The sequence below is a fragment of the Microtus oregoni genome, unplaced genomic scaffold, assembly GCF_018167655.1.
Source record: "Microtus oregoni isolate MIOR12 unplaced genomic scaffold, Mior012 000025F_ref0000491, whole genome shotgun sequence".
Taxonomy (NCBI): domain Eukaryota; kingdom Metazoa; phylum Chordata; class Mammalia; order Rodentia; family Cricetidae; genus Microtus; species Microtus oregoni.
Genome location: NW_024543084.1, coordinates 11,856,721 through 11,880,736, shown reverse-complemented (window position 1 = coordinate 11,880,736; position 24,016 = coordinate 11,856,721). Strand labels below are relative to the sequence as shown.

General features: G+C 51.4%; 1 protein-coding gene across 3 annotated transcripts in view; it reads right to left on the bottom strand.

Moving 5' to 3' along the window:
* Positions 1-2,630: 2,630 nt before the first annotated feature.
* The window catches only part of Col5a1 (collagen type V alpha 1 chain), a 150,757-nt gene continuing 129,371 nt past the window's right edge, over positions 2,631-24,016 (bottom strand). For 2 of the 3 annotated variants that reach the window (XM_041674302.1, XM_041674304.1), the window contains exons 58-66: positions 23,120-23,227; positions 21,683-21,736; positions 20,873-20,908; positions 19,463-19,516; positions 17,800-18,055; positions 16,893-17,005; positions 13,343-13,411; positions 9,520-9,753; positions 2,631-5,179 (exon numbers count right to left, since the gene is read on the bottom strand). In XM_041674302.1, the coding sequence (XP_041530236.1) occupies positions 5,033-5,179; positions 9,520-9,753; positions 13,343-13,411; positions 16,893-17,005; positions 17,800-18,055; positions 19,463-19,516; positions 20,873-20,908; positions 21,683-21,736; positions 23,120-23,227 (1,071 nt within the window). In that variant the 3' untranslated portion in view covers positions 2,631-5,032. Of the gene's footprint in view, positions 5,180-9,519; positions 9,754-13,212; positions 13,282-13,342; positions 13,412-16,892; positions 17,006-17,799; positions 18,056-19,462; positions 19,517-20,872; positions 20,909-21,682; positions 21,737-23,119; positions 23,228-24,016 lie in introns of all 3 variants that reach the window. The other variant, XM_041674303.1, reaches the window with a different exon arrangement.

Here is a 24,016-nt window from a genome sequence, read left to right as displayed (position 1 = left end):
AGGGCAAAGAGCTGAGATGGCGCTTTCCAAGGTCATGACTCACTACAGCCAAGCTGGGGAATCTAGCCTGGGTTCCTGCTGGGGGTGAGGGTATCCTCACCTACCACACTGCGGCAGGGCAGGGAGGTTCCAACACCCGACACAGTGTCTAGCTGTTCAATCATTCAGAGAGAGTCAGCTGGCCATTCCAGTCCAAGAGTCTCACGGAGAAGCTTTGTTCAGGCAACAAAGGGGGGGAGGACCACAGAGGGCCTACCTAGGCAGGGCTCTAACCTCTAGCTGATTCTTTGAGCAAGGTGAGGAGGCAGAGATGGAAGGGGCGTTCTACTAGAGTTGCCAGCTCGGCCCCAATTCTCTAACCCCAAACCCCACCCTCTCATAAAAGCAGCCAAAAGTCCACTTCTGCACTCCTGACTGCAGAGGCACTCCCCCTAACCCCCACAAAAGCTGCTAGCTGCTCAAGACCCCACTGACAGTAATTTTGGGCATCAACAGCTTGTGGAGGATGCATCATCACCCCGTGCCTGCTGGGTATTTAAGACCCCTCCTTCATATCAGTCATGTGATTTATCTCCTGTCCCCTTCCCCCACCTCATCTCTGGGTGGGGGCTGAAGAGTCATGGGGGAATGCTTTGCCCAGCTAAAGTCAGTTCTTTACTTTTTAATTTGTCTTGATCTGGTTTACTGCATGCGTAGAGAAACCTATTGTTTGGGTACAGCAACCTATCAGAGAATCCTTTGAAACTTGGCCCAGGAGTCAGGAGTAGAGACAACTGTGGCCTCAGTGGGACCCTATGCCCTTCCTGGGCCTTAGTGGACTTGACTTAGAAAATGAGTTCATAGACCATGTCTCTATGTGCACCACAGCCAAGGGTCACTTGGAGAAGCCAGGAGTATCACTGTTCCTGTGGTTCCCCAACCCGCATCTAAGTTCCTTAGATGGTTCTAGAACTTAACCCAGGAGGAGAGAGCCCTCAGGCTGGGGCCCCCTAACCTAGGTGGTGGGACTATAATGCTAAATCAACTGTTAGAAGCCACTCTGTCTCTCGAGATCTGGGGGCAAGCACAGGTTTATGGGCACCCTAGAACAGGTCTGGAGCAGCCCAGTCGGCGCCTGGCCCTTCCCATTCTCAGCCAGAAAGCTGGCCCACTCTGGTCTGAAGGAGGCTCTGTCTTCAAAGTGTCTAACCTGCAGGTGCAGTTCCCAGGGAGGTGAGCCGGGCTGTTTTCTTGCTGTGTGCTGCTTCGTACGGGTCCAAAGTCAAGGGACACTGGACACTGCAAGGCTTCATCATCAGCTCCTACCGACCCTGCTGGAGGCCATTTCTGTGAATCCCATCTCTTAGCAGCCAGCTTTCCACCCATGCATTCCTGAGGCCCCACCAGTGGCACCTCCCGCCATGGCTCCGTGGACCTCCCCTTCTCCTGTGGGGCTCTTACATCTACCAGCCTTTGACAGTGTCAAATCATTGGTGTCCCTTTCCCAAGTCACTCACTGCAACCCATAGGATGTATTGGTGTCATCTGCTCCCACTCCAAGCCTGAATTCCAGCTGCTCAGCCACAGTGGCCAAATTCTGATGGGTGTGTCCCCCAGAGCTTTTCTCAGTTGGCTGTTTCATCCAGCACTGCAAATCCTCAACTCTGGAGGCCTTGGAGGCTTTGCTCTCCACAGTTCAGGGCTGCTTTCCTCTGGATATTACCTTCCAAGCCTTGGAGCTATCTAGTTATTAGTGAGACTCAAAGGCCTGCCTGTGTGACTGACAGCAGCTTTATGTTGGGAAAGAAGGGAGGCCTCCCCTCCAGGACCAAGTCCTTCATAGTTCAGGGGTCATCAGGACAGTACTCTCAAAGGGCCCAGTCTGTGAATCACCTTGGCAGAAACAGACGCCCAGGCTTCCTAGCAGAGCGTCTATAGAGCAGAGTGGTATGCTGCCTGATGTCGTGGGGCTGCGAACCACACTGAGATCTGACCTGGGGCTCGGTGGTAACAGGCATCCCTTGAGGTGGCTCAAAGTAGCAAAACCTGCTTCCAGGAGTGATGGTACACGTTCCTGAGAGTCCGGTGGCTGTGACAGCAGAACCTGCAGGGATGTTGCCATGACTGCTGGTATACAAAAGAGCCGCTCCTTCAGAAGCAGGAGGTACAGGCCCCATTTGCTGAATGAAGGTCATTGGCTGACATGAACCACCTGCGCCTCCTCCAGCCACAAACAGAAAGGAGTGTGACCTGATTATCTAGTTGCAAAGGTGTCACCTGATGGATTTGGTGATACGTCCCCTCCGGGTGTCAAAAGCCCAGGGTGAAAAGTAAGGCCTCTGAGGTCAGCACCGGCTACATCCTAATACCCATTCATGGATACAAAGCAGCCCACAGCTAAGCCCACAGCAACATTAGGTCACAGCCGGCAGCCATTCTCCACCCCTCCTAGACCACCACCCCCAGTTCATAGTTCTTAATGTCTGGGACTGTAAGCCAACAGAAGCATCAGGTGGCAGAGGGCCTGGCCATGCAAAGGAAACAGCCGGTCAAGTCTCAGGTGTAAACAGTAAACTCCTTTATTGAGACACTGTTACAAGGATTCCTTTAGTACACGGTTTTAAAATATTTTTGAACACTCTTCCTGTGGAGAAGTAAAATTTTGAGGCTTCCAGTTGGACCTCTGGGAAATATACAATGTACCCTTTGGCCTGAAATTTTAAAGGACCCAAGGTCCTATAGTTTTTTTTTTATCACAGCGTTCTGTTTATGCTTTTGTGTGTATTTTTGCCACCATTTGCCCAATTATATATATATGGAGAAAGAGGGAGAGAGAGCACACACCAGAGAAAACGGAGACATAAAAATGATGCCAGGAGCGTTTCTGCAAATATAAGAAGTAATTTTATTGTAAAATATTGAAGGTGAAGTGGACTGAGGAGAACAGGACACATTTTGGACTTCAGTACAAATTGCAACTTGGAGGGGAACTGCCAGAAGAATGGGACAGGGTGAAAGGGTAAACCAGATGGGGAGAGAGGCAGACACCGAATCACATGACCTACACAGAATCCACAGGGCATCACATGGCCGTCTTCCAATATGGCTTTTCTCAGGCAGAGGCACGCACAGCAAGCGGTCCCTGGCTCACGATGGTATCCTGGCTTTCAGAAGCAACCTCCAGGCCAGGCTTTTCTTTGGCAAGAGTAAAACTTGTTGTTGAGGAAACCCGGGGATGCCTGTTGGCGGCATTCATCAATCCTGGTCATTCCCGGGTGCTGTGTTGTGGTTTCCTTCACTTTGGGGTGGGGTGGGGACAGGAGCACCGGAGCATGATGGCTGACTCCCTGGGCACCATAGCCTCCTCACGGTGGAAGGAGAGGCACAACAGGCGTGTGACTCACAGTGAGCCATTCTTTTCTCTTGCTGGTCCTGGAGACCTCTGCACCCAGAAGGCAGCCTCTCCATCACACACACCTTGGAGGAGCAGGAAGACGACAGCATGCAGAGGGATCCATCCCGACCCCAGAACTGACACCTGTGCCCAGAACACCCCTCTGGTGGAAACCCAAACAGCAGCCCTGGAGCCACGAAGTCCGTCATATATCTCTTAGTCCACCTGCCGCTCACAGGGCAGTCTGGCTATCAGCGTGGGCACCCAGTGGCTTCCATCCCATCCTTGGCACGCACACAGAAATTAGCACCACGAACATTCAGCAACTGAACATAATCATGGATACGCAATGTATCATGCAGGAAGTCTTTGTTTTGCGCGTGTGTTTTCAAATGAAATAAGCGGAGCCCGAAGGGGATTCAGGCTTCAGGAAGGACGCCCCACCATCATGAGCACGGGGTGCCTTCAAGGAAGAAAGGTCTCTGGCACCAATCTGATTGTTAGGTCCTTGGCAAAATCTCAGAATGTAGAAAAATGGCCAGGATAAAGGCTGGTGGGGGAAGGAGGCGCGGCGGGCACCCTAATGCAGCCTCTAGGACACATAGCACCACAAGAGACAAGTGTAAAAAAATCAGCACCAATGTTCATAGTTACTTATCATCTACAGAACACGTGGTTCTCAAGCTTTGGACACTGTCCCATCAGCCTCTGCAGGAAGAAACACGGAAAAAGGAAGCAATCAGGATTAATTTAAGCCTGTGTTTTAATCTGAGTGCATGTAGGAAAGGCAGGATCTCAAATGCCTATTTTTCCCTCCCCATAAAAAATTATCCAGAGCTAATCAAAAAGAAAAAAAATAATTAAAAGTCTGGAAAGGGCCCAGGCACCTGCAGTGGCGATGCAGCTTCTTGCCGACTGAGCAAATTTCCAATTTATTGCACTTTCTTGCTGGGTGGGGGAGGGGAGAGGAGTGAGGAGATGCCCTCTACGGAGAGCCGGATTGCAAACCCGAGCTGGTGCCCCGTCCCAGCTGCCCACACTCCCCATGGGCCTGAGGCTGGGTTTCCATGCAAGAGTGAAAGCCAGGCACACTTAACATTTATAACAATACAATACAAATATTTACTTAAAACTCTCACAAAAACATAAGCACCTTTAATCCATCGGAAAGGCACGTGTGGAATGACATTTGGCCTCTGAGTGGATGTGTTGAGGGGTGTTTAAAAAAAAAAGAAGGCTTTGGCGACCTTTATAGGAACACCTCAGAGCATCTTTTGAAGGTCAAGGGGCGATACATATCTTCAAGTTGCATCTTTTTAAGTGATTTCCAAATACTACCCCACCCTAACTCCCTGCCAACAGTCCATGAACGCCTTTGATGAACCTATCAGGAGAGCTAGGGACCAGGGCCTGCAGCATGGCAAGAGGCTGTGGTGTGGCTAGGTCATGTGATTCGGCTCCGTGGGGGACACGGCTCTTTCCCTTTGTTCTCTCTGGGTGTGGGGTCCAAGGCCACGGAGGGTCCCTCCGAGGCACGGATGAGTCAGGCAGGCAGGGGTGAGAAACGTTCACTGTCCGGGATGGGCCGTGCACAGGACACCCACAGCTGGGGTGCTGAGGTCACGAGGTTGCTCTGAAGACCGGTGGGCTCAGCAGCTCCTAACCCAGGAAGCAAGCTGGCCCCACTTCAAATCCAAATTTCTGTGAGGCTTCACCAAAGTCGTTGAACATGATGTCCACGATGGGGACTTGCTCCACTTTGGGTGTGTCAATCTCCAGCACCGTTTTCTGGTAGCCTTTCTTGGTCTAGGAAGGGGGAAGAAGGTGGAGGCAGTTAAAGCCGGGGGCTTCTTGCGGTGGTTAAGGTGTTTAGGTCACCTACCACCCCTGGCCCAGGTCCCCCTCTGCCCCAAGACCCTACCAACTCCCTGAGCCACCAAGAACAGCAAGTTGGAGGAAACATGGCCAAGCAGAGAGGTGATGGGACTTCCCGTAAGACTTCACACAAGAGCTGCAATCCCAGGCCTCTCCTGGACAGGCGAGGGAACGTTCCTTACTACCTGTTCCAGAGAGAACTGGGTAGACTGAGGCACAGAAGGGCCATGATGGTGCAGGGCCCAAGCAGTCTGTGCCCTCCTGTGATCAGATCAACACTTTTGAGCGGAGCAGGACAAAGCTCTCTTAGGAAAAGCAGGCTGAGCCTCCAGCAGGTGGCGGGGAGTTGCCAGCAGAGTCAACCCTCTCAGCCCAGAATATAGGGAGGCCATGAGTACTTCTGTCCCCACCGCCAAGCAAGCTTAACTTAACTTTGGGTGTTAAGAGCATTTATCACAAAGAACAATCTGGTTCACCCACTCTGTCAACTTCCTTCAATGGTGCCCAATGTCTGCCTTTGAACCACAAATCTTGGGCTACCCACTGGCCACCTGTCCTATGCCAGGGCTTCCACTACCATGGATGTAGGCTGCGTTTACATGCAACTGTGTCTGGCCTGGGAAGGCTCCACTGCGCAAGCCCTGGAGAAATCACAAGGAGAAAGCAGAAGGGCAGCAAGCATCTCCTTTGTGGGTACAACATGCCAGGATGCAGCCCGGCAGAGGGTCCTCTACTGACCCTGGGTCAGTCCTAAATCTTTCATGTTTGGTGCCCAGCTGCAGGGCCTTCCTCTCCATGGGTACCCCAAATCCAAATAGGAGCCCAATTACTCAAGGTGATTGTGGGATGCTGGGCACCCACAGAGATGATTGGATCATGAGGATGGACCCCTGGACCCCTTATGAGTGAGACTGGTTCCCTCATAAGACCTTCTCTGTCTTTGAAGAAGGCGACTGTGCACAACCCAGGGGTGATGACCCCAACCTCGGACTTTCTGCTTGCAGAACTGTGGGCAGCTCCCATGGTTTGTAAGCCACTTAGGTGATGGTCATTGGTGGCCATGGCCAAACCAACCCAAGCCACCCTGAGCCACAGCTGCAGAGGAAGCCACTCTTGGGTTTCCGATCTCAGACCTGAGCGCACAAGTAAATTTCTTTGTGTAAAACTGCTAAGCTCTGCAGGTTAAGTCGTTACAATAGCACGGCTACTTGACATCTCCAGCTGGAATATGGAGGGATTGCTGAGAGTGCAGGGGTGAGTGTGGGAGTGGGCAGCTCCTTCTCTACCCGGCACGAGTGTCCGGTCTTCACTGCTCTCAACGTCCACTCGCCCCAGGCCCCGCTCACCCACAGCTGTCCTGATAAGACACCTCTGTCTTGCTCTCAAAGCCAAGCTAGGGACACACGGAGGCCCAGGAGCGTTTGAACACTGCAGGCTCTGCCCATCCAGATAGACTTGGAGTGAATTCAGAATCTGCAAATTTTTCTTCAATGGGAATCTTGGATGATTTTTGTCATCTATAGTTTTCTGGCTGTCCCTTGAGAAACATTGAAGGAACTTGCCACCAGGAACCCAGCACTAGAACACGGTCTAGTTTGAGGGCTGTTCTGGCCAGGGATGGGTGGTCATACCCTTGCACTAAAACTTACCATGCGATATATCTGGGGGCTAGAAAGATGCTCAGGTGTTAAAATGTTCACTATGCAAATATGAAGGGAAGTTTGAATCCTCACAAATACATAAAAATGTGGCATCCCACCTGCAATTCCAGTTTTGGAAGACAGAGATGGGATACCAGAGCGAGCGAGCGAGCTAGCAAGACAAGTCATATCAGTGAGCTCTACATTTGATTGAGAGACACTGCCCCAGTAATTAATATTCAGGATTCCCAACAGACTCCAATGTTAGGGCTCTACATGTGTACATACATACACACACACACATACATACACACAAACAAGCTTGCGTGCGAGCATGTATATACGCAAGTGCATGTATTCGCGAATATGTGCTTATACATGTAAAACATGCATATACACAAATATGTACATCACACACATAAAAAATATAAAAGAAAAAAAAAAGACAGGGGCAGTGGTCCATACCTTTAATCCCAACCCTCAGGAGGCAGAGACAGGTGGATTTCTGTGAGTTCAAGGCCAGCTCAGCATACAGATTGAGTTCTAGGATGGCAAGGGCTACCCAAATAAATTCTGTCTCAAAAAAAAAAAAAAAAGGAAGGGGGGAAAAACCTGGGTATCTTCAGGGGCTGGACTTTCATACGCATTGAAGCTATCTGTGGGGTAGCTGAGACCCTCACCCTCCTGGCCAGTTTAGGGAGCCAGAACTGGCTACTCCTCATGTAGGCCCTGTTATCTTGGGCTCTGCTCCCCGACCCAGACTTACACGAGGTCAACAGCCTGGCCTCTCCTGGACCCTGGAAGGTGGTATAGTCTTGGGAAGCCATGTGAGGTCAGTGACGGGGTCTCCGTTTTTGTATACCAGTGAGTCATGAAGCTACAAGCTTACAGCAGGCCCCACTCCCTTTCTTTATGGCATGAGCATGGAGTGGGTCTCTCTCCCCTACTCCGGGGACCACCATGTGTGGAGCTGGCAGGCGATTTCATGTGGATTTGTGGGGCCCCGTTGCTCCAATTATCAGAGCGCTTAGAGAGGGACGCAGTTAAAGAAGAGACATAAATAACCATCGCCAGCTAGCAACGGCCCCCCAGGGGCGCACAAAGCTGCACAAACAACGGGATTGATGCAGAGTGACTCCCGGCCCCTCTGCAGGGCCAGCCGCTTGGCAGCCCCCTCAATCAGGCTACCCAGCCACATAGTACCAGCATTGGAATTCCAATTTCAGTGGCTGTGATTACAAAATGAATCAAGTTGGCCTCCCAGGGCTGGGCAGGTCTTGGCACCACTGGCCTGCGTGTGGAGGACAAAAACCTCCTGAAGGAGCCCTGCAATTGAATGAGAGGATCGTGACCTTTCAAATTGTGGCTGGACTTCTCCGGGGTTTGGGGTGGAGAGCATGTTGGCCACCCCAGCAAGTCTTGCTTGCTGTTCCCTTTGGACTGCCTTGAGCCTGCTGTCTTGCCGGTCTATCCCTCCCAGTACACAGAGCCAGGTTTTTCTATCAGCGGGTTATTCTGTTCTGAATCATTATTTCCCCACCTTTTCCAAGGCAGGATTTTCTTTCAGAAGTAAAAACAGCAGGGGGCTGCTTTTCCCTCTCTAGCCCAGTGGACTTCTCCATCTTACACTTGCCTCGGCATCTGGGGATGCTGATGATGCCACAGCTCATATGATGCTTGGTGCTGTGGATAGAATAGCCCTCCCCATGAGAAGACGGTCAGTGTGGGCTATGGTCAGGAGAGCTTGTGTTTTAGCTACACACTTCCACACTCTCTCTGGGCCAGCCTGCCGTAGGAGGTGTAGAGAGAGCTCCTCAGCAGGGTTGGCTCCCCGCTCAGAAATCCAGTGCTGGACTGGGGAGACATTTTAGTTAGCAAAGTGCTTGCCATGTAAGCATGAAGACCAGAATATGATCCTTAGAACCCACATTTTAAAAGATGGGTGTGAGGGCTCAAGAGATGGCTCAGTAGTAGAAAACACTTGTTACTCTTGCAGAGGACCTAGGTTCAATCCCAAGCCCCCACACGGTGGCTCACAACCATCCATGGCTCCAGTTCCAGGGGATTCAATGCTCTCTTCTGGCCTCCATAGACACTAGACATTCTTGTGGTACATAGACATACATGTGAGCAAAACACTCACACACATAAAATACAAATTAAATAAATCCTTAAACTAAAATCTGGGTATGGTGGCACATGCCAGCAGTCTTGGAGCTGGGGATATGTAGCAGGGGAAGGATTCCTGTAGTTCACTGGCCAGCCAGCTCAACTTACTTGGCAAGCTGAAGCCAGTGAGAGACCTTGTCATTTTACAGGAGTGACAATCACTTGTGCCATCCACTAATACATAAAAGTGCGCATACACAAATACAGACACGTTTCCATGCACACAAAGGTGCCCAGTCTGGGTTCTCACCCTGCCTAGAAAAGAGCTATGTAAGTAGAAGTGGTCTCTAAACTCCAAGCCGGACCTGTCCAAGTCAGCTACACCCTGATATGGGCAGGCTGGGGGCATATTTGGTCCCCGATACATCCCCAGTATACAGCTCAGGGAATGGTACACAGAAGACACAGCTGCGCACACAAGGGGGCATACAAGGTGACATCACGGGCACATGGGATACTCACAGCACAGCCATCCACCAGGGCGCGGATGTAGGGGTTGTTATCGTAAGACATCTCCTCATCGTTGGAGCCCAAGAAGCGGATAGCCTTGTCGTAGCTGCCTGTGGCGGCATCCTGCCAGGCCACTGACTGGTAGCAGTTGTAGGTGATGTTCTGGTGGGCAGAGGCACTCAGCAGCCGCAGGAAGGTCATTTGTACCACGCCCACAGGGTTGCCTTCAGCATCCACATAGGAGAGCTAGGGGGTGGGTATAGCAAGGGAATCAGCAGGGTAGAGATAGAGCAATGGCCACAGAGTTGCCCACATCCACAGGGCTTCACCCAAGCCCATCTCCCTGAGGCCACTGCCTGGAAACGTCCAGACTCCTTGCCCCTAAGGCCAGCACACGGAATCTCCTGGGAACTCCGGAATCAGGAGTCAAGTGAAAATAGACCCTGTTTCCTTCAGGGACTGACAGTCTGCTTATTACCCTTCACCCAGCACCCTCCAGGTCCAGCGCCTGCACTGCTTCCTCCAGAAGCCTGCCTGGATCAGGTTTTCCTGAGTTTGACCCTCTTTTCCGTCTCTAGCTTTCAGGCCATGTCTGAGGAGCCAACCACCTCCTCCCCACTTGGCCGGGTCTGCCTGGCTTGACTGCAATGAATGAACGTACGTTCCATTAAAACCTGCTCTCTCATCTCTGGGACATAGACGGCTCCACACTCCCATCAGTGAGTCAGGGTGCTGGGAGCAAGAAGCAAGGTCTCACTTCCTCGGATCAAATGTATGGGAATAAGGCCTAGGAGTAGAAACAGCTCCTGGGGTTCTGGTGACCACTCCCTTTGCTGCCCTGATAGTTCTTGAGTGTTCTATCTGACCCTGAGCCTTGACAGGAGTTCTTCTCTCTTCTGGGCACACAGCCACGGGCAGGAAATGCTACGACTGTCACATTTGGTCACAGCTCTGCCACTGCTTCTCACGGCTTCCTGAACACAGCCCTGAGGCTATGTGTACCAGCTCATGTGCACCCTGTGTTCCAGGCCTGTGTGCCATCGTCCTTGAAACTCATATGCCACAAGCACAGAAGCTCAGCCTGCTGTCCCTGTCACTGTTCTTAGCAAAGGAAGGTGGCACGGGCTCTTGTGGAAAATGGAAGGCCACCTGCTGAGTGTTCAGGATGTTCACAGCCCCACCTTGTAAATCTGCTAGATTCAAGAACTAGAACAGCCAAGAGACCTTGGAGAATGGCTTGGATGGATGATCAGCCTGAGTAGGACCTGAGCTGTGTGGGAATTTGAGTGACCGGGAGTACCCTGGAGGTACAAGGATGTCCTCTTCTGTAGGTATTCTGAGGCAACAAACAGGCTATCCTGCTGACTACTGGCCATAGCAAGCAAGAAACGCGGGTCTCTGGAGACAGGACCCCTCACTGTAAAGCTCCACTCTCCATAGCAAACTAGGAACAGCATCAGGTAAAGAGAATGCCACTTGGTAAGTGGCTTCCACAGTGTCAGCAGTATCTCAAGCCACTCTGCTTTGCTAGGTGCAGGCTGGCATGGGCATCCCGAGAGGTGGGTCTCGTTTTCTACATCTCTCTCACAGGGAGTTTTCTGAGGTGTCAGTGTTAGCAGGTGTGTAAAATTCTTAGTTGTGGGACAAACCACTGGCTCCCCCAGCCTGGATGTGTCTGGAATCCTCTCTCCGGGCAAGGACTAGAGGGCTCAGCTGGGCAGGTCCTGTAACGACTTTTCATTAAGAAAAGGATGCTGTCAGAGGTTCGTGTCTCACTCTGGTAATCCCATCTCCGGTCGGCTGCTGCTCTAACACTGCTCTGCGTTGGCCACTTCAAAGGACACGAGGTAGTAAAGGAACCCCGAGGCAATGTTGGGTCTGGTACAGGGCAAGGTGATCAAGGAAACAATGACAACCCATGTATTCAGAAGCCAGGCCAGGATCCTGTCCTTCCCACCGTGGCACTAGGACACCATGGGGGTTCCCAAGCTTCCGGCAAACTTTATTCCCTTGGAGGCAGCTCGAGAAAACCCACAATCAGACTCTCAGAGGAAAATGCATACCAACCAGTGGTCTGGGCATCTGGTGTTCCTGGGCGGTCACATGACTGACTCGAGAAAAGACACATGCCACAGCAGAGGCAGAGCTGGCACCAGACACAGAAGGACCCAAAACTCCAGTACTATCCCCGTTGGATCCCAGTCCTCAAGTGACCCTGCCCTGGGGCATTTCCTGCCGTCTCAGTGTGAGCAGCCATCTTTGGCAGCTCACAAAGAGATTGGCTTCTTCCCTGCCCTCCAGTTACTGTGGTTCTTACTGGGAGCTGGGAATGAGGCATTGGAGCCTGGAGGCAGGCTGGTTTGCTGTGGATGGTCCCTGCACCCCTGTTCCTGGCAGCCACCTCAGGAAAAGGTCAGAGGGGGTACCTAGACATGGGTATTCTACGGCTATTTGCTCCTTCAGCAAGGATCGTGGTGGGTGCCCCCTGGGGGACCTGGACTACACACAGAAGCCATCTTGGAAGGGGAGAAGCCAGGCCAAGCTCAGGCAGACAGGACCCAATGGATCTCAGACCTGGGGAGTCTCACCCCCTTCTTGCCTCAAGTCTCCTGCCACTGCTCACTAGGCCTCCCTCCCTACAGGTCCTTCTGTGCACCAGTGGTTCTCTCTGAAGGAAGCCGAAGAAGCAATGAGAAGAAACAACAAGGAGGAAGCCCAGCTCCCAGCAAGGGAATTTAAGACTGTGGGGCCTGGAGCCAGAAGAACACAGACCTGCAGCTTCTGTGCACAGACCGAGCACCTCAGGGCCCCAACAGCCAGCCAGACATGCCTCCAGGCAAAGGGATGACAGAGAGGATGGTCCCGGAAGCCACTGAAAGCTCGGGTATGCACGGCTCTGTGCTCGCTAAAGGCAGAGGCTGGTGCAGCGTTGAGAGGCAGTGGAAGCCCAGAAGGGGTTTGTGTGAGCAAGGACCCATAGGGTGAGGCCCACTAGATGGAAAAAGAGAGTCCAAAGAAGGTGTGTAGGCTCTACTCGGGACTGGAACCTGGAGTCCGGCAGGGTGTCACAGAGCTTCGATGGGGCTTTAGGAAAGGTTCAGAGAGCTAAGGGGAAGATGTCCTATTTTGAGTGGAAATGAATGAATTGAAGCAAGTTCCTGGCCTCTGTGCTGGCCACAGGAGCCTTCTGGTTGATGTTTTAAGATATTTTCACCTCCAAGGTGATAGGGTTCTGAGGTACACCTCCCATAAGTTAAACACAGACTAATATGTGAGGGGCAAGTGGAGACTTCAAGGCCAACAGCCAGAGCCCATGGGCCCTGCACAGCCCAGGAAGAGGGTGTAAATGGCGGCAGCCTGGACGGACCCTCAGGAACCACCTCATGGACTGTGCCCACGGACTTATGCATGTCGTCAGCTGGGTTGTGCCATCTGTCAGTGGCATGTAACTGGAGTTCCCACCTCCAGCTGTGGGTGCCCTGAATCTCAGTGGGAAGCTACCCGCTGACTTCCAGGAGGGAAGGAACTCTGGGTGAAAGAGAAGGCAAGAGGAAGGAACATCACACCCATCGGACCTTGCTGTCAGGCGTGTGGAGCAAGTTGGCCTTTAGGGCATTAGCGGGTGTGGCCCCAGCTGCAATCAGTCCCAGGCAGCACCCAGAGCCAGGCTGAGCCGCAAGCAGGCAGCGTGAGGCGGCCACTTACCAGGGAACCCCGTTTGTACTGACTATACCAGGTGGAAGGCTGCTCTTTGGGCCAGCGGGCCATTTTACTCTGCAAGATAGGAGATGCCGGGTTTAAAGTGACAGCTGCAAAGGACGTGGGGTCACCTTACCAGTTTCCCACGCTTGAATTCACTGAACCAGGAACCTGGGTTTTCTTTGGGCCAAGAAGTGATTCTGGCCTACACATCAGGCAGGGATGGTGGGGAGGGAGAGAAACAGAAAATGAAAGGGTTACTTCTGCCTCCACAGTCAGACCTTCCCAGCTTTCCCAGCCCCTGTGTCCTGCCAAGGTGCCTACGCTTCCCTTAAGAGCTGAGGCCTTACCACAGTGACACGGGGTGACAACAGCTCTGGAGCCCTACAGTGGCCTAGTACATGTCAACACAGTTATGCCAGGGCTGCAGACCGCACCCTAGCAGCTGGTGTGCACCAGGGCATCAAGTGACATGAAAGGCACCCGTGGGGCAGCAGACAGAAAATGCAGGAGTCTCGTGTCGGTGACAGGGAAAGTTGCAGCCAGCATGCTATGTGTGGACATCGCATCCCACTCTCAATCTTGAGACACAGCGGGTGGGGGTCTTCAGCTACACCTGCTACCGCAGCAACATGGGCAGCCCCACTGTGTGGGAGCTGCAGAGGGGTGTGTGTGTATGCATGTATGTATGTATGTACAGTATATGTATATATGCATACATGTTTGCATGATATGTGTGTGTGTGCATAAGGTACATGAGTGTGGCGTAAGTTGAGTACATAGCCATGTGGAAAGCTCCCTCCATGTCGGCCAGCTGCAGGCCATGGGAAAACCAGGCTGAGACTGAGCTGGAAGCTCCCTCCCTTCTGGTTGATTTCCTTAGCGCTAGGTGGTACTAAGTAGGCTGCTGGGGGGATGGAGAATTGTCCCCAACAGTCCTGGTGAGTTATGTGTCCTGCAGGCTATTCTACCAACAAGCCAGACAAGATGTGCACATTGCTGCCACAGTGATTCAACTTTTATGATGTAACCAGCTGATTTTCAATAGGCTTAAGGCTCACTTCCCGGAAGGGAATTCACATCCAGAACTGGAGGGCAGGGGGAAAGCCCATGGCTGGGGAGATGACAGGCTCTAGCAGGGAGGCCACTACATTGCTTTGTTTATGTTTGTGACTCCCCTATCAAGTTGCCTTCTAACAGTACCGCTGCTGTCTCGGCTGGTCATGGGAGGAAGCTTATTCTTTTGCAGCAGAAGGTGACTTGCAGAGGCGCGTAATTAGTCACGGAGACTATGGGGCTGCTTTCACGACACAGTGGCCGCAGATGGAGGAAAATAACCACACATTTATCACACTCTCTAGGGCTCAGGAAACATCACAGAAGAAGGTGTGGAAACACTCTTAGAGCCAGAAGAAGGGGTGAAACATTGGTTGTGTAGCTATATCCTCCAGATGGAAACACCTTTTCCTATAGCTAAGCTTACTAAGGCTCAGAAAGTAAATACAACTCACAAGTCTCAGAAACCTGCTACGGCTTACAGGACACACAAGGCCCCCTTCAAAGGCTATAAAAACCATGGGAAGAAGAGGTTATCTGACCAGCCACACTGTCTGCCAGTCACAGAACTCCAATGATACAGCTTTGGTAAGCTGTAGGCCTGGGGCAGAGGTCTTTCTGCTTTTGAGTCACCCAAGCTCCTGGAAGTGACCCCAAGAAACTCATAGCTTTGCTCAGCTAGACCTGGGTAAAATAATTTTTTGTTCTTTGCTCTTTTGCTGGTGCCCTATCTTAGGTGAAAAGATGTTCGTCATTGTCTCCCCAGAAAAAGTCATACAAGAGAGGTGTGTGTGTGTGTGTGTGTGTGTGTGTGTGTGTGAAGGTCTTCACTGGGGATTTGTGGTCTTCGGGGTCCTTGGAGCTGTTAGGTAATATTCCATGACAAGGGAACAAAGGCTGCCCCAAAGCCCCTTGTACTTTCAGGGATATCCTTCATCATGGGCTTACTTCGGCCCTCCCTAGGGGAATCTCACTTAGGGTCTAGTGGGTGGTTGAGCCTCTGTAGGTGAGGGTGGGAGGTGTTGTCTCTGGACAGACTCACTGTAGGAGTGGGAAAAGAGAGTCCTCCAGATAGCCTGGCCCAGACTGGGCTGAGCTGGTCCTTTTGAGACCATGTTTGGGACCCGGGTCCATATGTTAATTGGGGAGAAGAGATATGAGACACTATTGATTGCTCCCCTAGAGTTGGGTGGGTGCTAGGACAGAACAGACTGCTAGAAAAATGAGGTGTCCTGTCTGCCAGAGCCCTCAGAATCCTCCACTTTTCCCTGTTGTTTTCAGATCTATCAGTCAAGGCCACACTTAAATTGTATGGGAGCAGTTCCTCCCAAGTTAGAGACAGAGAGCACAGGCTTAACTCAGACTTCTGCTCAAAGCTGCTCCAGGCCCTGGAACCTCATGTCCCAGCGCTGCTAGGAGAGGGTCTTTTCATCCTGGACAGGACAGCCCTGGCCCAGCCTGTAGTTCATACATTGGAAGAAGCAAAGAGCCAAAGTGCAGGGTCTGTAAAGACTCCATGTGACCCAGCCCCAGAGACAGCTTGGCTACTAGCGGCTGGCTGGAGAGGGCCAAGCACCAAGGCAGGTGAGAAAGGTCTCTTAGTTTAATTCTATCCCCAGCTCTGGCCAGATGGAGGAATCCAAGACCCATGGAGTAGGCGCTCAGGTCTCAGACCTCCGCTAAGCCCTGGCTTGTCTCTGGGAGCCAAGGAATCCAGGATGCAGGAGGGATGGATGGATGTCAAGCCTATGAATCTCTCACCCCTGCTCTGCTCCTGCTGCCACCAGCTGAGTGTGACCCAAGGGCATGCTGGTGCTTGCCACTTTAATGGTGTGATTTAGGGAGGGGATGGAAGCCCCAGGGAGCCCTTATGCTCCTTCCAGCGGGAACTCACTCCCCAGGTGACAGGGTCACAGGAGGCTGTGGTGTGGAATACGTGCATACCTGCTGTGGCATCCAGAAAATGGCATGGGAAAACTATGAGCCATCCCAATCCAGGGGGAGAGACCCTGAAGTTGGGGTCGTGGTCACATCCTCAGATATGGAAAAGGCTCATCCTGCCTGTTCTAGGCCAGAGTCGCCTTTGCCACAGATTCCCCCACATAATTTGCATACCCATCACTTGCACACAAATTCCTACCTACAGGACTGAGCTCCTGAAAGACCACAGGGGTGACTAACTGATCTCCCACAAAATCTCCTGAGTCAGAACCCACTATCTGCCCACAGATTCTTCACACATACCCCTGTCTGGCACCTGAGAGGACGGGGACAAATTCAACAGAAATAAGTTGGCTCTCTCAGTTTAGGCACAGCATCCTCTAGATGTCTTGGACTCATCATCACACTTGTCCCCAAAGTTTTAGGTTGGTCTGGGTTGTGGTTCTTCTGAGAGCCCCAGGGAGGCTGGAGGGGCACCCTCAAGGCAGCCTTTCTCCCACTTGCTGGGACCTAGGCTGCACCTGCCGCCACGTACCTGAAATATCTCATCTCAGGACCCCTTAAGAGTGACTTCCAGAAGAATGCTCTTGGTTCCAAAACTGATTGGTCTCTGACTTTTAGCCCTAAAGCTAAAAGAAATACTGAAGCCCTGGCCGGACTGGAAGCAAGCGGTTGACATGAGTACTCACCCCCTCAGACTTCTTGTCAGGGAAGACACACGTGGACCCTCCGGCTGTGAAATTGCAGTAGACTTTGAAGGAGTCCCTAGAGCACCCCTGGTTGGGATCGACCCAGTATTCACCTGGTTTCAGAGACAGGGAGGCAGATTCATGAGAATGGCTCTCCAGACAGCGGCAGAAACCATCGCAACATTTCAGTCTGGCTGTTAAATGCCCAGCCAAGGCCATAAAGTCACCAATACAGCCTTCCTTCCTCATCTCAGAGCGCTTCCCTTCTCCTGTGGGGAGCATAAAGAGTAGCAGACAGCCCTGCTCACAAGAACAGAGCCGGGGCATGCAGCACACCATGTACGTGACTGCTGACCTTGATGGGTGGGCGACAGAAGGGCAAAGAATGTCCTGAAACAAATCTGGAAATTCACACAAGTGTGGAGTCAGAATGTACTGGAATCAGACACCCCTCACATCTTGCTGGAGCTATGTTCCTACTTACTGGGGGAAGACAAGCTGGATTTGGTTTGCTGCTCAATAGGCCCTTGCTTTGAAAAGGGTGAGGATGAAGCCCCATGGTTCTGCTGGTGTTTAAAATCCACCTTCCCAAGCATCGCACATCCTGACATCAAGCCGCCTTCAGGGTCAGCTAAGTGCCAGGCCAAAGGCATTTTATACATTGTCCATTTACCACCACAGGGCATGTTTCTGTGCCCATTTTACAGATCAGGAGCAATGAGGCTCAGAGTAAAGCAGCCTTGAAGCCCTGATGCTCAGCCCATCTGACCTCCCCTGACTGTGTCACCTCCCTCTCTGATGTTTCCGCAGATTAAGAAAGGGTCTAGCCTATGCCTCCTCCCACGGACGGGGAGTGAGTGAGGAGTGGCTCTGACTGGCCTAGACTCCCACTGTGGCCCTCCCTCACCGTCTGGGAAATCAGGATGGCAGAGCTGTAGGTCCTTGCAGGTACGGGCGGGGTTCTGCTGTGTGCCCAGTGGCCGCTTCATCTGCTCAATCTCCTGCTTCAGGGAGTTCAGGGAGCCGAAGATCTCCTCCATGCCATCTGCGTAGTCCAGATAGCTCTCCCCAGCCCCGTCATCAAGGAGCTGGCTAGCATCGATGTTCCGCCGAGTCCGGGATGCCTGCATTGGCAGGGGCTGGATGACCTCCCCTGGAGGGCCCTGGGGTGCAGAAGAAAGCAGTCAAGGATGGAAGTGGACAAGGATGGCTCTGTCCCAAGGGCAGAGTTAAGATGATCCTGAACCAGAAATCTGGGTCCCTCGGGCTCTGTGTGCTGGGTTGGAAGGACAGGTGCCAGGTCACACTGTTTGCTCACTCCTTCCTGTATCCTGAATACTACTCCATGCCCATCCACTTGCCCAGGCTAAGCGCCGAAAGGCCTGAGCCCAAGGCCCTGACTCTTCTCCAGAATTTAGTGGCTCAAGGTCTTAGCTTTGCATGTTGTTCTGTCATACAACAACACACCTGCGTAATGCTCATATAGAAACATGCCTGAATGTTTATACATTCTTGTTCATACATATACACATGCATAATATGCATTTAGAAACATATACATTCATGTTCACATATATACATAATATACAATCTATACATATACATGTTCGTACATGTATATTCATATATATATACATATACATACACGATACATACATAAAGAAACACACATTCATATTCACACACTTACATATAGAAACCCTAACTTTGACAAACGCAAATGTACAATATACATAAATACATATACACATATGCATGCATGCTCATACATACATATAAGCACATATATAATATATATGTAGAAATATACAATACACATTTCATGTTCATACACACATGCACAAAATACATATGTACAGCTACACATATTGTGTTCACAAACATACCTTGTGTATGTACACACATATTCACACATATACAAATAGACTCACACATCCACATTTACAAATTCATGTTCGCACACATATATGTACATATATAACACACAGACAAAAATACACACACTTTCATGGACATGCATGTTCCAGTATGCACATGCATATAAATATCCATAATACAAATAAACACATGTACACATATACAAAGAGAAGTATATATACATAAATACATATTTACACACCTAAACATATTATGCATACATACTCACACACATGCATATAGCATAGAGAAACATGCATGCACTTATACTTACATGCATATTTACACATATATGTATAGGGTACACACAAATGCACAAGCCCATACTTACAACATGTATTCAGACATAAGTTATTACTTATAAATATGAATATATACACATAACTAAGTACACATAAGCATGTACAGTCATATGACACACTTACATAGTCACAAACATACATGCACATTCCCTCTCTCTCTGGTCAATAATCCTACCCAGGGCAAGTCAGCCCATGAGCTCCATGGACAGGCCTGGGACACTGACAGCCCCTCTGCATCCCCAGGGACCAGCCTCTGGGGATGTCATCTGAGTTTCACTGCATCTCAGACAGCAAGCCCCACAACAGACACTCCCTCAGACTCCCTCCACACAGACTTCACAGACTACTCACGGGTGGGCCAGGGAGTCCTGGGTGGCCTGCCTCGCCCTTCGGGCCGGTGGGACCCTGTGGAGAAAGTGACAAACCAGTACTTGGTCATGGGGCCTCCTGTGATCTGACAGACCCACCAGCTTCAGAGAGGTCAGGACAAAGTGAAGGCAAGACTTCTCTTCCTGAGGCTGGCACCCTCCACAGCAGGGAGCAAAGAGCCCAGATGTGTTGGCCTGAGCTGGACTGGGCTCAATCCGAAAGACAGGAGACAGGTATAAAAAAGAAAAGAAAATGCCAACAAACAGGTTTATGGAAGCATGCCAGCTGCGTGGGCCATGGGGGAAATGTAAGCCCAGCTCCCATCTGGACTCCATCCCACCTCTGCCGGCAGAGTCCTTATCAGAGAGACTAAAAGAAGTGCTAGAGAGGACAGGGCACTGCTGGTGGGGACACAGAATAGTCCGCCATGGTGGAAACAAAACAAGGTGGGCATGCTACACCATCTCACTGTCCCACTTCTGAGTAGAACAAGGACACAAAGTCACTGTATCTCTGTGACACATGACCCCGTGGTGGCCGCACTGAACACAATAGCTAAGATGTGGGATCAGCCTGGGTGCTCCAGCCAGTGAAAAGGAAATGCATCGTATACACACAGGAGTATTGCTCAGTCATAAAGGCCATCTTGTCTTGTGCGTGGGGACACGGGGGAGGGGTGACGACTAGAGGCACTCTGAAATCAGCATTACCAGAAGTACAGTGCAGAATAATTAGAACATTAACAGTTGATAGAAAGGACATGATAGAATAGTGATCGCCGAGGTTAGGGGAGGGCACGGGAACACTGGAAGGATGGAAGATGGATGATGGGTACCAAACATGGTTGCACGGAAGGAGTAAAGCATGGTGTTCTACAACACAGTCGGGGACTGACACACATCCTAGCCTGCTAGGTTTCATGACTATATAGAGAGGCTGGAGGGCTCCAAACACAGAGTAACAATAAAGACACAGAAACCCTAACGACTCCAGTTCGGTCAGGACATGCCATATGCACAAAGTGAGAAGCCACAGGCCTGATAAATACACGTGTTTGTTACGTTAGCCAGAGTGCAAAAAGGTTGCAGGGTCTGGCAGAGCTAGCTCGTCTCACTTGATTTTCTCCCACAACACCCCAGGAACAGCTACAATTAAAATAATACTTAAAAGCAGCCAGCAATAGAGAGATAGAATCATATTTTTTCACCAAGGGAAATCTAGAGAAAACAAGGAATACCAACAACACACAGTATAATGAAGAAGAGGGGAGGGGTGGAAAGGATCTCTATGGGCCCGGGTGGGCATCCAGGTGACCCACTTCCCAGAGGGCTCCTCTCCCACCTCCAAAGTAGTCTCAGGTATCATGGGCCCCACCAAGGCAGAGTCACTTACCGAAGAGCCTTTAGCACCTTTGGGACCTGGAGGGCCCTGCAGAGAGCAGAGGTCAGAATGTCAGTAAACAGAGGGGCCCACAGGTCCTCGTTTCACTCAGCCTGTCCCTGATCCTGCACTTGCCTGCCCTCTCTGCACTTGCCTGGCTGGTAGGCAGGAGAGCTGGTGGTGGCTGCCACTCACCCCCAGAAGGCAGAGGGTGTCTGCTGAGAGGCCACCCTGCCCACAATGCTCAGCTTGGGAATGACATTAGATATCAAGAGCCAGGGAGTGTCTGGGCTCCTGAGGAGCCTGGAAGGAGTCAGCTGCTGGACATCCAAGGCCATGTGAACCCAAGGTCCAGTTAACACAGATGGGTCAGGGAGGACAGAGATCAGGGATGTGGGAATGGCATGTGGGAAGCACAAGGAGGCCTACGCCAGGGTGTTGAAGAGGACAGGTCCCTTATTCTCAAGCCTGGACTGAGATGGCCTGATTCGTGCGCATTAGGAAGAGGAAAGCCAAGACATTCCCCTCCCTCTTCCCAGATGCTTGCAGAAGGATCTGCATTCTTTGGGATGGGTTCAGGCATTAAAGTTTGCCCTTCCCTTCCCCTTTGGCAAGGCACCCAGGGGACCGGCATCCAGGGGACCAGCAACCCCTCTCTTGCTCCTGTGCCTTGGAACCCCAGTGTTGCATTATATACAAATAAATTCTGGTTCAACCATCTCGCCTGACTTCCTTGTGGTTTGCTAGCCTGGCTCATCCATCTCACGTCCCTCCTTGTATCCACTGGGTCCTACATCCCCTGCATCTGTCCTAGATACATACCGGCAGGCCAGGGGGCCCAGGAGGCCCAAGTGGACCAGAGGGACCAGTGATGCCCTGGAAGGGAACAGAAAATGCAGGTTACCAGTTTTTAGATGGGGTGGGATTGAGGAAGGTGACAACGAAGCCTGGCAGGCAGCTGTAGTTAACCACTCTAGAACTTACTCCACGGTGAGGGCCTTCATGCCTCCTCGCTAGATTAGACTGATTCACCCAACACCAGCCACGGGCTGAGGTCCCCAGGCCCAGCCCCTCCCCAGGCCAGAAGGAACTATAAATTAAGACAACACCCCCACTGTATACCACTGGAACTCAGAAAAGCCTGATCCAGCCTCCTGCCCAGCTTGGCCACATATCTCGGTTCATGGTGTCAGGTCTCACCACAGGAGACAGGGGAAAGCAGAAAGTGTCCAGGAGTCTAGCCTGTCCAGCCACAGTTGACAGCCCAGCCTCATGGAGAAGAAAGTATCTCCCTGCACTGTTAGCTCACAGGGCCTGGCCTCAGAGTCTCTAGTGTGTCCCGTGTCTCTCAAGCCTGCACGCTGGAGACACCTTCTACCTGTAACATGGCCAAGACCACACTGTGTGTGGAGAAGCAAATGAACCTTCATGTACAGAGTCACATAGTCTGAGTGCCACGGAAGCCTGGTGACACTTGGCAGTCAGAAAACCGCCCACAGTGGCTGAGGCAGGGCTCCAGGGAGTCTCCTCCTTTGATGCCATTCACTTCCAATATGACCTAAAGAGGGCTATCTACCGTTCGCTCAGCCTCCAGAGGCTCCTGTCACCCCCACATTCTGCTGCTGTATTCAGGGACAGACCAAGGCATGGGTAAGCAAAGATGCCCAGATGTGAGTGGGGACAAAGTGGGGAGTCCCACTACAGTGAACGGGGGGTTCCCCATGTGAACACATGTCTTTTCTTCTGTGCCGTACACAAACTAACCCATTTTCAGCTTGGGCGTCTCCTCCACTTTACCTCCTACAGACAAACCAACATGCAGCCAGGGTTTCCCCCTAGCTGACCAAGACTGCAAACTAACCCACTACAGTGGATCCAGGGGAAGTCTGGGGTCAGAAGTGGGCATCTGTGACAAGGGGGAGGCAGGGATGTTAGCGGCCATTGCTCTGCCTCTCTCCACAAGTGAACGCGGCTGACGGTCCACCATCACCTTCTACCCAGTGAGTTAGTGAAGATGGGGAAGGATTTGACTGCTCAGGCCCTCTGATTATGAGGGTCATCACGCCAATGAGCTTCTGCTCCGCCCAGGACTTGGGTTTGGGGTAAGTTCTAACTTGTGCCTTGGGGACCTAGCTAAGTCCAAGTCCCCGCTGGTTCCATCTGCAAAGCAAGATGTGAGATTCCACGGCAATGAGGGCATCCTCCCAGGTTCCGCCAGAAGCTAGAAACTGCTCTGGAGATGTGAGTTATTCTATGTACCTGTTCTCCTTTAGGACCAGACGAACCCTGGGGGCCGGGGAGTCCTCGGTCACCCTTTTCACCCTGCTCACCCGGAGGTCCGATGAGTCCAATCAGACCTGGATGGCCCTGTGAGAAAATAAAGCTATGACAGATATCTGTGCTACCGGTGCCCTGAGTCCACCGCACAGAAGGCCAGGTGACCTGGCACACAGGGAAATGTGTCATCGTCAACATGTTGAGGATTGAAAATAAGCAGAGGCCAGGGGACAAGGGAGGCTTCATGGACCCTTGCTGGTAAGGAACATATCTGAAGAAATACAGGGAGAACCAGGGTGTAACTGAGCAGTGAGGCCCTGGGCTAGCATGTGTTAGGCCCTGGGCTCAACTCTACAGGATGACCACCATCATCCTGGGCACTGGACCCCAGTGATGACCAAAGGAAGCATATAGGGGTTTCCAGACCCAGAGGCCACTGGATTTCCCTGAGGGATAGTTTGCTTACTTTAAACATGTATTCTCTTCCTACAAGGCCTGAGGTTGACCCTGAATGGAAACCGCCCAGTGCTAAGGATATTATAGTCACTAAACAGCTTTCAAGAGAAAAATCCACCATATCTGCCCTATACATCTTTTGGTTTCACATGAGTTTCTAGAATGTTCTGGCAGGACTGCCAGCTTCCATTATGTTGGTGAAGGATCTCAAAGTAGAAAAGGGTATTCCTTGCTGTCTTCTCTATGGACAGCTGCTTGTCTTATGAGCCCATTTATTCACAAATAAATCAATGTGAGGAGGAGAAAAGACACCACCAGTTAATGATGCTTGGTTCTTGTCAATTCTGGGGCTTCTAGGACACCTTGATATAGGCATGAGTCTTAAAGCCCTGGGTGTACTTCTCTGTCAATCTACCTCCAGGT